This window comes from Salmo salar, chromosome 06 (assembly GCF_965601325.2).
Source record: "Salmo salar chromosome 06, fSalSal1, whole genome shotgun sequence".
NCBI classification, from domain to species: Eukaryota; Metazoa; Chordata; class Actinopteri; order Salmoniformes; family Salmonidae; genus Salmo; species Salmo salar.
In genome coordinates this window covers 80,842,501-80,856,966 of record NC_138296.1, presented here as the reverse complement: position 1 = coordinate 80,856,966, position 14,466 = coordinate 80,842,501, and the positions used below count along the sequence as shown (strand labels likewise).

The following is a 14,466-nucleotide window of genomic DNA, read 5'->3' as shown; positions in this document are numbered from 1 at the left end:
TGAATGTTGCGATTACCATATCATACATATGCTAAACCTAGACAAAATAGAAACTATTCCATATGTTATGGCTTAACTACCTACATTCAAGGTCACGTGGACGAGCATACTATGGAATAGCTACCACCTTTCAAACTTCTCGTTTTAACCTTATCAATGAAATGATGTATTTCAGAACAGTTCTCACACTAGTTTTAGACACAATACGCCTTTATGCCTCTTTCTAAGATAAAAAGCTGAATTGTTTCTCAACGTGGCATTAATTCAATGAGTATCTTGAGATATTTAGCGTTAAACAATTAATGGTTTTGTGCTAGAATAATAGCTTAGAGGGCATTTGTAAGGATAGTTCGTTTTTTATGTTGCATATGTTGTTATAGTCCTATTACATTTGTGATTATTTTTTCAAAAGCTTTGATAAAGCCATTCAATGTCTGTTTCAGTGTGTCTTTGACACTTCATATACTGTCATTGCTTAGACATGATGACTGTTTTGAAGCGCACGAATCTATCAATGGCAACTTCGGCATTATTCGGCTACACTCGGCTCCTCTGTTTCGTAACGCTCAACCGAACATACACGTGGTATTTTGGTATGAAGGACGCAAAAGCTTCACGTAACTGGCTCGAATAGTCCTTCTATAACAGGGAAAACAGTTTACACAACGACAACCAGTGGAAGCATGACAAACATGCAGTGATATCGTTTTCACACAAGTTATCTTATGTTTGAAGAATGCATATTGCCGATTTCGCGGCAGGATCCATTGGAGGTACGTAACCTATTGCGATCTCGAGGCTGTATAGCGTTATTTAAAAACAACGTAGCCTAATATTAATGTTGGTAGTCCGAACCCTGAATAACAAGCTCATGGAAAATATAATTCATAGAAATGATGTGTGCGTAGTCAATAATATTTGGAGGTTCATTCGTTATAGAAGTTTGTGACCCCACTCCTTTTGGGGGCTTTTGAGGTTATACCGTAGCAGCCTAGGCCTCTGCGTATATAGATAGTCTATATATATATATATATATAGACTAATAGTCGATATAATTGTACAGGAGAATGTTGCCTGGAAACCCGACTTAGAATTGCATTGAAATCTCTGTCGGCAGGAATCTGCATTTGAATCAGGAAAGTTTCCTTTCACGACCTCTATAACCTAGAATGTTGAATACAATTATATTTGAAGGTACTTTACCTTTTGTCCATGTTCATGCTGTTGGTTCTTTTGGCGGTAGGAATGTGAGACAATATGTACACAGAGAAGTATAATTACATACACTTTTCAAAGCACTGGTAGTGCCTTCAGATTTCTATGACCTGAAGCATGCGCACAATATGAAAATACAAGTATACAATGAGATGCATGCATACTTGCAGGCTCGTGCGCGTGATTACGTGGTTCTGTGTATGCTTCAGGTGATAGAAATCTGAACACACTACCAGCGCTTTGAAAAGTTGATGTAATTATACTTTCCTGTGCATATATTGTCTTACATTCCTACCGTAAAAAGAACGAACTGCATAGACAACCAGTAAAGTGGTTAAAATGTAGTAAAGTGCATTAAAATATAATTGTATCCAACATTCTGGCTTGTAGAGGTCGTGAGAGGAAGCTTGCCTGATTCAAACCCAGTTTTTTTGCCCTACATTGAATTCAATACAGTTCAATTCAGGAATGTCCAGAAGGCCTCAAAACCCAAATCCTAATCCTTTTCTAAACATAGTAACATCTTTGGCAGTCTATCCTCCTTGATTAACCAGGTCACCTCATGCACCTACTTACTGTATGTTACTTTGTGTCAAATATGTTTTTTTACAGTATTACAAAGTATCAATTTAATGTTGTGTGGCAGTCAAAATTGTTATGCCATCATAATGTTAGGATGTTGTAAACAAGGACCAGCATGGCAGACTGATATGTGCTCTCATACATGTATCTAGTCGTCTTAGCAGCTCCTTCATTTACATTTGGTGATATAAATGTGGTCATGTTACCACAATAACACCTGGAGTTTGCTTAATTAAGATGGTTAGCTAACACAGATGTCATCATTCACCAACAATGTCACATAGGCTGCTGTGTGTGTGGTCTTTATCATTTCCATTCCTCTGTCTAAACACAGGGGCATGTGGTGTTGCTGTGGGCTATCCTCTTGATACAGTAAAGGTAAGTGTTTTGATGTTAATGTGTTTTATTGAAGTGGAGACAAACCATACCAGTCAAAAGTTTGGACACACCTACTCATTCAAGGGTTTTTTCTTTATTTTTACTATTTTCTACATTGTAGAATAATAGTGAAGACATCAAAACTATGAAATTACACATATGGAATCATATAATAACCAAAATGTGTTAAACAAATCAAAATACATTTTACATTCTTCAAAGTAGCCACCCTTTGCCTTGATGACAGCTTTGCACACTCTTGGCATTCTCTCAACCAGCTTCCTGAAGAATGATTTTCCAACATCCTTGAAAGAGTTCCCACATATGCTGAGCACTTGTTGGCTGCTTTTCCTTTAGTCAGACCAAAGGACAGATTTCCACCGGTCTAATGTCCATCGCTCGTGTTTCTTAGCCCAAGCAAGTCTCTTCTTTATATTGGTGTCCTTTAGTAGTGGTTTCTCAGCAGCAATTGGACCACGAAGGCCTGACTCACGCAGTCTCCTCTGAACAGTTGATGTTGAGATGTGTCCGTGAAGTATTTATTTGGGCTGCAATCTGAGGTGCAGTTAACTCTACTGCAGAGGATAAGTTCATTAGAGGTAACTTTGGGTCTTCCTTTCCTGTGGCTCATGAGAGCCAGTTTCATCATAGCACTTGATGGTTTTTGCGACTGCTCTTGAAGAAACTTTAAAAGTTCTTGAAATGTTCTATATTGACTGACCTTCATGTCTTAAAGTAATGATGGGCTGTCATTTCTCTTTGCTTATTTCAGTTGTTCTTGCCATAATATGGACTTGATCTTTTTACCAAATTGGGGTGTTTTCTGTAATTGAAATGTTAATTGTTAATTGAAATGCATTCCAGGTGACTACCTCATGAAACTGGTTGAGAGAATGCCAAGAGTGTGCAAAGCTGTCATCAAGGCAAAGGGAAGAATCTCAAATATAAAATATATTTTGATTTGTTAAACACTTTTTTGGTTACTACGTGATTCCATATGTGTTATTTCATAGTTTTGATGTCTTCACTATTATTCTACAATGTAGAAAATAGAAAAATAAAGAAAAACCCTTGAATGAGTAGGTGTGTCCAAACTTTTGACTGATAATGTACACACCTAAAGATGCTGCCATGAGCCTTATTCTGGTGATGACATAACTCCTGCTAGGCTGAACTCTTCCTGACGTTGACAGGTGAGGATACAAACTCAGAAGCAGTTCACTGGAATTTGGCATTGCTTCATAACAACGTTATCTAAAGAAGGGGTGAGTGTCAATCTTTTCCGTCATAAAGCAGTCACCTTAAACTATTGTCTAAACTGAGAAGCACACTGACCCACCCTCCTCTCTCTCCTGTACCTCCAGGTCCATGGCTTCTTCAAGGGGATGTCCCTGCCTGTTACCACGGTTTCCATGACTTCCTCTGTGGTGTTTGGGATGTACAGGAACTGCCGTCAGTGTCTCAGTCAGCTGAGGGGAGGACCAGGAACCCCAAACACCAAACTAGAGATCTTCCTCTCCGGCCTGGCCGGGGGTGTGGCTACAGTGAGGAGTTTTATTTCTGAGGATATTTATTCTGTTGTTGTTGTTTTCCAGAATGAACTTTCACAGGATTTGTGATTGTATTTACTTTCTAAGGGCGGACAATGTCATATTATCCAAACTTGGACCTTATTGTTCACCCTGCTACCATCTAGAAGGCAGAGACAGTACAGGTGCATCAAAGCTGGGACCAAGAGACAACTTCTATCTCTAGGCCAAAAGACTGTTAAATTGCCAGCCTCCACCCATTACCCTGCCTTGAACTTAGTCACTTTTACTAGCCAGCTACCACCCTGCACCTTAGAGACTACTGCCCTATTTTTATTTTTTAAGAACAAATTCTTATTTTGAATGACAGCCTAGGAACAGTGGGTTAACTGCCTTGTTCGGAGGCAGAACAACAGATTTGTACCTTGTCAGCTCAGGGATTCGAACTTGCAACCTTTCGGTTACTAGCCCAACGCTCTAACCACTAGGCTACACTGCCGCCCCTATGTATATAGTAATTGAACACTGGTCACTTTAATCATGTTTACATACTGTTCTATCCACTTCAAATGTGTATAGTGCATTCTAGTCAAAGCTCATCCAATGTAGCTACTGCTGTACACACCTTTTCTATTCATATACTGTCCATACTGTCTATACACACCATCATATACATATATATTTATATTCTGGACTCTGACATTGCTCGTTCTGATATTTCTTAATTTCTTGAGGGAATTGTGTGTTATGTTTTGTACTGTTAGGTATTACTGCACTGTTGGAGCTAGAAACATTTTGTTGCACCTGCGATAACATCTGCAAAATATGTGTACTCGACCAATAACATTTTATTTGATTTATTGACATTATTTGGCTTTAAAATATGGTAGTCCTGTTACAGTGTAATTAGTGAGTAACTGCCAACCTGTATGTGAATTCACTGACTGTCCCGTTTCCTTATTCTGGTCTCTCAGGTGACAGTGATGTCACCAGGCGACATAGTGAAAGTCAGGCTGCAGTGTCAGACAGAGTCCTTGCGAGCCAGAAAAGGGGCCAACTTGCCCAAACCCAAGTACCGTGGCCCCGTCCACTGTCTCCTGACCATCGTCAGAGAGGAGGGGGTACTGGGACTCTACAGGGGAGCTCTGCCTCTCATGCTGAGAGACGGACCGTCCTACGCCACCTACTTCCTGACTTACAGCACACTCTGTGAGTGGTTCACCCCGACTGGAAAGAAGGGACCAGGTGGGTGAGATTCTATTGGTCCATAGCTTACCTTTTGACCCTCTAGCTGGTTTTCTATTGGTCCAAAGCGTGGGCTTCAGTCCTCAACAGGATACAACGTTGGCCTCTTATGAATGTGTTCTACTCTACAAATGGTTGAAGTAATTATTGTTGTAGTTCATAGATAGAGCATTTAACCCTAATCCCTATCTCTTGCGATTCTCAGAGTGGACAGGGGTGATGCTGGCTGGCGGGGTGGCTGGTATGACCGGCTGGACAGTGGGTACGCCCATGGACGTGATTAAGGCCCGCCTCCAGATGGACGGAGCCAGGGATATCAAGAGATACAAGGGCTTTGTCCACTGCATCACAGAGACAGTCAGGGTGGAGGGGTCAGGGGTGTTCTTTAGGAGCTTGGGTATCAACTGTCTACGTGCCTTCCCTGTCAACATGGTGGTGTTCGCTACCTATGAACTCCTGGTCGGCTTCCTCAGAACACAGCCTGATACTATAGAACCCCCCAAACTAGAGTTTGAGTAGACACTGGTAGTGCTGAGCGATTAACTGAAATGTTGGTTATTTTTTGTTTTTAAAACAACAAATTGACCAATTATTTTAATTCCATTTCATTCGTTTTTTTCTGTTAGCTCAATGCGCACATCGCAGTTTCTCTAGAGATAAATCAGATCCCGTCTGAACTATGCAATGTACAGTAGTAGGGAGTTGAAATTTCCAATAGTTTAGAGCATAAAACGTGGTAATTAACTACAATGACCAAAATCCATTGCGCAGATGACATCAAATAAAACAAATGTAATATACACAACAACTGAAATAATTTATTAAAGTAATGTGAATAAATGATGGTTAGTAAGTGATAAGCAGTAATGGGAAGTCACTACCATCATGGGACTTTTATTAATTGCTTTATTCTGTGTTACAGTATTCAACCCACATAATGCATAGTGCATTTAATGTTTTAAAAAATTATCAAAATTGAAAACGAATTATTTTGTAATAATCTAACGGAAACCGAACCGACCTCAAAAAGCATAAATCGCTCGGCACTAGACACTGGACTTGAGAAACTAATGTACTTCTCTCTCTTGATTGTACTCCTCTCTCCTCTCTCTTGATTGCATTCTCTCACACTCTAGTTTCATCTGTCTGACCGTCTGTCTGACTGTGTTTTTCTGTCTGTCTGACCTGTCTGTGTCTGTCTGTGCTTGTCTGTCTGATTTTGAACCATTTCATTGTCTATCTGTCTGTCTGTCTGTCTGATTTTGAACCATTTCATTGTCTGTCTGTCTGTCTGTCTGTCTGTCTGTCTCTGTCTGTCTGTCTGTCTGTCTGTCTGTCTGTCTGTCTGTCTGTCTGTCTGTCTGTCTGTCTGTCTGTCTGTCTGTCTGTCTGTTTCTCTCTCTCTCTCTCTCTCTCTCTCTCTCTCTCTCTCGGGTCAGTAGAGGGGTTAGATCAGTGGTCACCAACCGGTCAATCGTGATCGGTCAGTCGTGATCGATCTCCAAGGCATCTCTAGTCGATCTCCAAATATTTCTGTAAAAAACCCAACTCTAAAGCATTGCGTTCCTATAATTTTTTTTATTCCTCTTGTGCAGTTGGCGGTAGGTGCACCCGATTCAGCTGCCCTGCGTGCCAGGTAGCCAAAGTGTTCAGATTTTGAACCGTTTCATGTGTCTGAAGGGACAAACTCTGCCTTCCCCACGGGCCCGGAGAGCAAATCAAGTGCACTATAGGCCTAACGCTGACCAATCGGATGGCTCAGATGGCCGTGTCTGCACTAACTTAGCAGGAACAAAAGGAAGCTACAGCAAAGTTGTGGGATGTAAAAATGTTTAAAACCATGAATAGATAGATATTGTTTACGAATACAGCAAAGAGATGCTGTTTTTATGAGTGAGTTTATGTTTAAGTTCTTACTCAGCACATACAGTTGAAGTCGGAAGTTTACATACACTTAGTTTGGAGTCATTAAAACTCATTTTTCAACCACTCCACAAATGTCTTGTTAACAAACTATAGTTTTGGCAAGTCGGTTAGGATATCTACTTTGTGCATGACACAAGTAATTTTTCCAACAATTGTTTACAGACAGATTATTTCACTTATAATTCACTGTATCACAATTCCAGTGGGTCAGAAGTTTACATACACTAAACTGACTGTGACTTTAAACAGCTTGGAAAATTCCAGAAAATTATGTCATGGCTTTAGAAGCTTCTGATAGGCTAATTGACATCATTTGAGTCAATTGGAGGTGTACCTGTGGATGTATTTCAAGGCCTACCTTCAAACTCGGTGCATCTTTGCTTGACATCATGGGAAAATCAAAAGAAATCAGCCAAGACCTCAGAAAAACAAGTGTAGACCTCCACAAGTCTGGTTCATCCTTGGGAGCAATTTCCAAACGCCTGAAGAACCACGTTCATCTGTACAAACAATAGTACGCAAGTATAAACACCATGGGACCACTCAGCCGTCATACCGCTCAGGAAGGAGATGCGTTCTGTCTCCTAGAGATGAACGTACTTTGGTGTGAAAAGTGCAAATCAATCCCAGAACAACAGCAAAGGACCGTGTGAAGATGCTGGAGGAAACAGGTAGAAAAGTATCTATATCCACAGTAAAAATGAGTCCTATATCGACATAACCTGAAAGGCCGCTCAGCAAGGAAGAAGCCACTGCTACAAAACCGGCATAAAAAAAGGCCGACTACAGTTTGCAACTGCACATGGGGATCGTACTTTTTGGAGAAATGTCCTCTGGTCTGATGAAACAAAAATAGAACTGTATGGCCATAATGACCATCGTTATGTTTGGAGGAAAAAGGGGGATGCTTGCAAGCCGAAGAACACCTTCCCAACCGTGATGCACGGGGATGGCAGCATCATGTTGTGGGGGTGCTTTGCTGCAGGAAGGACTGGTGCACTTCACAAAATAGATGGCATCATGGGAAGGACATAGATGGCATCATGAGGCAGGAAAATGATGTAGATATATTGAAGCAACATCTCAAGACATCAGTAAGTTAAAGCTTGGTCGCAAATGGGTCTTCCAAATGGACAATGACTCCAAGCATACTTCCAAAGTTGTGGCAAAATGTATTTAAGACAACAAAGTCAAGGTATTGGAGTGGGCATCAGAAAGCCCTGACCTCAAACGTATCGAAAATTTGTGGGCAGAACAAAAAAATCGTGTGTGAGCAAGGAGACCTACAAACCTGACTCAGTTACAGCAGCTCTGTCAGGAGGAATGTGCCAAAATTCACCCAACTTATTGTGGGAAGGCTACCCGAAAGGTTTGACCCAAGTTAAACAATTTAAAGGCAATGCTACCAAATACTTATTCTGTGTAAACTTCTGACCCACTGGGAATGTGATGAAAGAAATAAAAGCTGAAATAAATCATTCTCTCTACTATTATTCTGACATTTCACATTCTTAAAATAAAGTTGTGATCCTAACTGACCTAAGGAAAGGATTTTTACTAGGATTAAATGTCAGGAATTGTGAAAAACTGAGTTGAAATGTATTTGGCTAAGGTGAATGTACACTTCTGACTTAAACTGTAAATCGTACTTGCACTTGTGCTACAACCAGCACTGCAGCTGCAATGAATGAGTAGGAAAGTGTATCGATAGGCTTGTGTTGTTGTTATTAGCAGCTTGGGTCTTTTCAATATCAAGGAATGTTTCACTTTCTCTGGTCATAGTAGTAACAACATGAAGTTCTGTATGAGACAGAAATAATCAAATCAAACTTTATTTGCCACATGCGCCGAATACAACAAGTGTAGACTTTACCGTGAAATGCTTACTTACAAGCCCTTAACCAACAGTGCAGTTCAAGAAGAAGAAAATATTTACAAAGTAGGCTAAAATAAAAAGTAATAACAAAAAGTAACACAAAAAGAATAACAATAACGACTGTTATATACACGGGGCACCGGTACCGAGTCAGTGTGCAGGGGAACAGGCTAGTTGAGGTAATCTGTACATGTAGGTGGGGGCGAAGTGACTATGCATAGGTAACAAACAAACAGCGAGTAGAAGCAGTGTACAAGAGGAGGAAGGGAGGTGGGTGGGGGTGTTGTCAATGTAAATTGTCCGGTGGCAATTTTTATGAATTGTTCAGCAGTTTAATGGCTTGGGGGTAGAAGTTGTTGCTGAGCCTTTTGGTCCTAGACTTGGCGCTCCGGTACTGCTTGCCGTGCGGTACCAGAGAAAACAGTCTATAACTTGGGTGACTGGAGTCTCTGACAATTTTATGGGCTTTCCTCTGACACCGCCTATTATATAGGTCCTGGATGGCAGGAAGCTTGAACCCAGTGATGTACTGGGCCGTTTGCACTACACTCTGTAGCGCCTTACGGTCAGATGCTGAGCAGTTGCCATACCAGCCGGTGATGCTACCGGTCAGGATGCTCTCAATGGTGCAGCTGTAGAACCTTTTGAGGATCTGGGGGCCCAGGCCAAATCTTTTCTCCTGAGGGGGAAAAGGTTTTGTCATGCCCTCTTCATGACTGTCTTGATATGTTTGGACCATGATAGTTTGATGGTGACGTGGACACCAAGGAACTTGAAACTCTCGACCCGCTCCACTACAGCCCCTTCGATGTTAATGGGGGCCTGTTCGGCCCGCCTTTTCCTGTAGTCCACGATCAGCTACAGGTCTTGCTCACATTGAGGGAGAGGTTGTTGTTCTGGCACCACACTACCAGTTCCCTGACCTCCTCCCTATAGGCCGTCTCATTGTTGTCGGTGATCAGGCCTACCACTGTTGTGTCATAAGCAAACTTAATGATGGTGATGGAGTCGTGTTTGGCCACCCAGTCGTGGGTGAACAGGGAATACAGGAGGGGACTAAGTACACACCCTGAGGGGCCCCAGTGGTAAGGATGAGTGTGGCAGACGTGTTGTTGCCTACTCTTACCACCTGGGGTGGCCCGTCAGGAAGTCCAGGATCCAGTTAGTCCCAGAGTCCTTAGCTTAGTGATGAGCTTCATGGGCACTATGGTGTTGAATGCTGAGCTGTAGTCGATGAACAGCATCCTCACATAGGTGTTCCTTTTGTCCAGGTGAGAAGGGCAGTGTGGAGTGCGATTGAGATTGCATCATCTGTGGATCTGTTGGGGCGGTATGCGAATTGGAGTGGGTCTAGGGTGTCCGGATGCTGTTGATGTGAGCCATGACCAGCCTTTCAAAGCACTTCATGGCTACCGAAGTGAGTGCCATGGGGCGATAATCATTTAGGCAGGTTACCTTCGCTTCCTTTGGCACAGAGACTAACTATGGTGGTCTGCTTGACACATGTAGGTATTACAGACTCGGTCAGGAGAGGTTGGAAATGTCAGTGAAGACACTTTACAGTTGGTTCGCGCATGCTTTAAGTACACGTCCTGGTAATCCGTCTGGCCAGTTTAAAGGTTTTGTTCATATCAGCTACCGAGAGCGTTATCACACAGTGGTCCAGAACAGCTGGTGCTCTCGTGCATGCTTCAGTGTTGCTTGCCTCGAAGCGAGCATAAAAGGCATTTAGCTCATCTGGTAGGCTCGCGTCACTGGGCAGTTCGCGTCTGGGTTTCCCTTTGTAGTCCGTAATAGTTTTCAAGCCCTGCCACAGCCGACGAGTGTGATTAAATTTTTAACATTGTATTGACGCTTTGCTTGTTTGATGGTTTGTCTGAGGGCATAGCGGGATTTCTTATAAGCGTCCGGATTAGTCTCCCGCTCCTTGAAAGCGACAGCTCAAGCCTTTAGCTCGATGTGGATGTTGCCTGTAATCCATGGCTTCTGGTTGGGATATGTACGTACAGTCGCTGTGGGCACGACGTCATCGATTCACTTATTGATGAAGCCGGTGACTGAGGTGGTGTATTCCTCAATGCCATTGGATGAATCCCGGAACATATTCCAGTCTGTGCTAGCAAAACCGTCCTGTAGTGTAGCATCTGCATCATCTGACCACCTCCGTATTGAGCGAGTCACTGGTACTTCCTGCTTTAGTTTTTGCTTGTAAGCGGGAATCAGGAGGATAGAATTGTCGTCAGATTCGCCAAATGGAGGGCGGGGGAGAGCTTTGTATTCATCTCTGTGTGTGGAGTAAAGGTGGTCTAGGATTTTGTTTTTCCTGGTTGCACATGTAACATGCTGGTAAAAATTTTTGTAAAACTGATTTAACTTTGCCTGCATTAAAGTCTCTGGCCACTAGGAGCGCTGCTTCTGGGTGAGCATTTTCTTCTTTCCTTATGGCCTTATAGAGTTTGTTGAGAGCTTTCTTAGTGGCAGCTTCACTTTGTGGCGGTAAATAGACAGCTACGAATAATATAGATGAGAACTCTCTTGGTAGATAGTGTGGTCTACAGCTTATCATAAGGTACTCTACCTCAGGCGAGCAATACCTTGAGACTTCTTTAATATTAGGCATCGCGCAGCAGCTGTTATTGACAAAAAGACACACACACCCACCCCTCATCTAACCAGAGGTAGCGTCTCTGTTCTGCATGGGAAAATCCTGCCAGCTCTATATTGTCCGTTTCTTTGTTCAGCCACGTCTCGGTGGAACATAAAATGTTACAGTTTTTAATGTCCCGTTGGTAGGAAAGTCTTAATAGTAGGTCATCAATTTTATTTTCTAACAATTGCACGTTAGCAAGGAGAATGGAAGGCATTGGGAGTTTACTCGTTCGCCTCTGGCTTCTCAGAAGGATCCCCAATCTGGTTCCCCTTTTCCAGCGTCTTTTCTTCACGTAAAAGGCGTGGATCTGGGCCTGTTCCAGTGAAAGCAGGATATCCTTCTCATTGGACTCGTTAAAGGAAAAAGTTTCTTCCAGTCCGTGGTGAGTTATCGCTTTTCTGATGTCCAGAAGTTATTTTCAGTCATAAGAGACGGTAGCAGCAACATTATGTACACAATAAGTAAAAAAATTAGTTACGCAAAAAAAAATAACAAAATTGCACAATTGGTTGGGAGAATGTAAAACGTCAGCCATGTTCTTCGGCGCTATCTTTATGTTTAAATAATGCAGTGCGACTCAAGTTTCGCCATCAGCTGGAAGACGGTGTCCCTTTTTGGTCAGTGTCAACAGACGAAAAGGGAGAGCGGAGTGACTTTGAGAGGCAGACCGTCAGTCTGCTGCTCTCTCCCTCCACTAAGACTGACCATCAGATGCAGGCACCATCAGCCCAGTAAAATAAATAAAATTAAAAATGATTTAAATGTATGCTCACTCAGCTGTAAATGTATGCTCACAAGTAATACAACAATTGATCTATAACCGGTGTGATCACATAGCCTACCTCAAATTTTGAAATATAAATATATTTTAATGGTCCAAACAAAAATGCATTGGCATGGCAATTAAAGTAAAGCCAATATGCAGTGATAATGTATTGGACCTATAGCCTACTGCACAAACCTCATTGCTACAGTACTGTTTTCAATATCTTAATGTTGCATAGGATTAAGTTTTTTTCAGTCATGTAAAACAAATCTGAGCGGTACATCTCGGCTTGTATTTTGACTCAGGAAGTGATCTTGACCTAGGAAAGGTTAGTGACCACTTTGTTAGATGATATGCACATGCTTTTCTGGGCTAAGGACTCAAAGGGTGTACCCCCTCAGGCCTCAGTGTCTACTGACTTTCATTCTTGCCCCTTAATCTGGGCAGCCAGGTGTGTTGGACACTTACGCAATAAGGCCTGAGGAGGTGTGGTATATGGCCAGTTTATAATGGTTAATAAGTACTGAGAAATGATCAATATCAGGGAGAGTACCAGGAAGAGACGACAAATAGCTTGACTGTGACCCTGAAGGACAGCAGTTTTTCCACCACTGGTCTAAGCAACTCCTGCCGCTCCTCCCTTGTAGCTTTGTTGGTAGAGCATGGATCTTACAAAGCCAGGGTTGTGGGTTCGATTCCCAAGGGGGACCAGTATGGAAAATGTATGTCGCTCTGGATAAGAGCGTCTGCAAAATGACGTAAATGTAAATGTCTGTCATCAAAGCAGAGAAAGATAAGATTAGGCAAGATGGCATCTAGCAAGCTGAACAGTACGTGTCTGTTTTGTTGGCACTTCTGTACTTGAATCCATTTTATTTGCGATAATTGAGCATTTTATCAATGCGCTGCAAAGTGCACAATTTTGAAAGGGATTGTTGATTGCGGCTAAAATGACTGCAGGAGCGGTAATGATGCTATGACTACGGGGACTAGTGAGAGATTGGTATGACTACAGGGACTGGAGAGAGAGTGGTATGACTACGGGGAGAGAGTGGTATGACTACAGGGACTGGAGAGAGAGTGGTGTGACTACAGGGACTAGTGAGAGAGTGGTATGACTACAGGGAGAGAGAGTCATATGACTACAGGGAGAGATAGTGGTATGACTACAGGGACTGGAGAGAGAGTGGTGTGACTACAGGGACTAGTGAGAGAGTGGTATGACTACGGAGACTGGAGAGAGAGTGCTATGTTACAGGGACTAGTGAGAGAGTGGTATGACTATGGGGACTGGAGAGAGAGTGGTATGACTACGGGGACTGGAGAGAGAGTGGTATGACTACGGGGACTGGAGAGAGAGTGGTATGACTATGGGGACTGGAGAGAGAGTGGTATGACTACGGGGACTGGAGAGAGAGTGGTATGACTACGGGGACTGGAGAGAGAGTGGTATGACTACGGGGACTGGAGAGAGAGTGGTAGAACTACGGGGACTGGAGAGAGTGGTATGACTACGGTGACTAGTGAGAGAGTGGTATGACAATGGGGACTGGAGAAAGAGTGGTATGACTACAGGGAAAGAGAGTCATATGACTACAGGGAGAGATAGTGGTATGACTACAGGGACTGGAGAGAGAGTGGTATGACTACGGGGAGAGAGTGGTATGACTACAGGGACTGGAGAGAGAGTCATATGACTACAGGGAGAGATAGTGGTATGACTACAGGGACTGGAGAGAGAGTGGTGTGACTACAGGGACTAGTGAGAGAGTGGTATGACTACGGGGACTGGAGAGAGAGTGCTATGTTACAGGGACTAGTGAGAGAGTGGTATGACTACGGGGACTGGAGAGAGAGTGGTATGACTACAGGGACTGGAGAGAGAGTTGTATGACTACAGGGAGAGAGATAGTGGTGTGACTACACGGACTGGAGAGAGAGTGGTATGACTACAGGGACTGGAGAGAGTCATATGACTACGGGGAGAGAGAGTGTTATGACTACGGGGACTGGAGAGAGAGTGGTATGACTACAGGGACTGGAGAGAGAGTGGTATGACTACAGGGACTAGTGAGAGAGTGGTATGACTACGGGGACTGGAGAGAGAGTGGTATGACTACAGTGACTGGAGAGAGAGTTGTATGACTACAGGGAGAGAGATAGTGGTGTGACTACACGGACTGGAGAGAGAGTGGTATGACTACAGGGACTGGAGAGAGTCATATGACTACGGGGAGAGAGAGTGTTATGACTACGGGGACTGGAGAGAGAGTGGTATGACTACAGGGACTGGAGAGAG

At 43.0% G+C, this 14,466-nt stretch overlaps 1 protein-coding gene across 1 annotated transcript in view; it reads left to right on the top strand.

The window, feature by feature from the left end:
- Positions 1 to 548: 548 nt before the first annotated feature.
- slc25a47a (solute carrier family 25 member 47a) overlaps positions 549 to 14,466 on the top strand; it is a 16,598-nt gene continuing 2,680 nt past the window's right edge. The window contains exons 1-6 of the mRNA XM_014205867.3: positions 549 to 773; positions 2,132 to 2,175; positions 3,369 to 3,440; positions 3,540 to 3,719; positions 4,679 to 4,949; positions 5,155 to 14,466. The exon at positions 5,155 to 14,466 is cut by the window's right edge and continues 2,680 nt beyond it. Of these exons, the coding sequence (XP_014061342.1) occupies positions 737 to 773; positions 2,132 to 2,175; positions 3,369 to 3,440; positions 3,540 to 3,719; positions 4,679 to 4,949; positions 5,155 to 5,468 (918 nt within the window). The 5' untranslated portion in view covers positions 549 to 736 and the 3' untranslated portion in view covers positions 5,469 to 14,466. The remainder of the gene's footprint in view (positions 774 to 2,131; positions 2,176 to 3,368; positions 3,441 to 3,539; positions 3,720 to 4,678; positions 4,950 to 5,154) is intronic.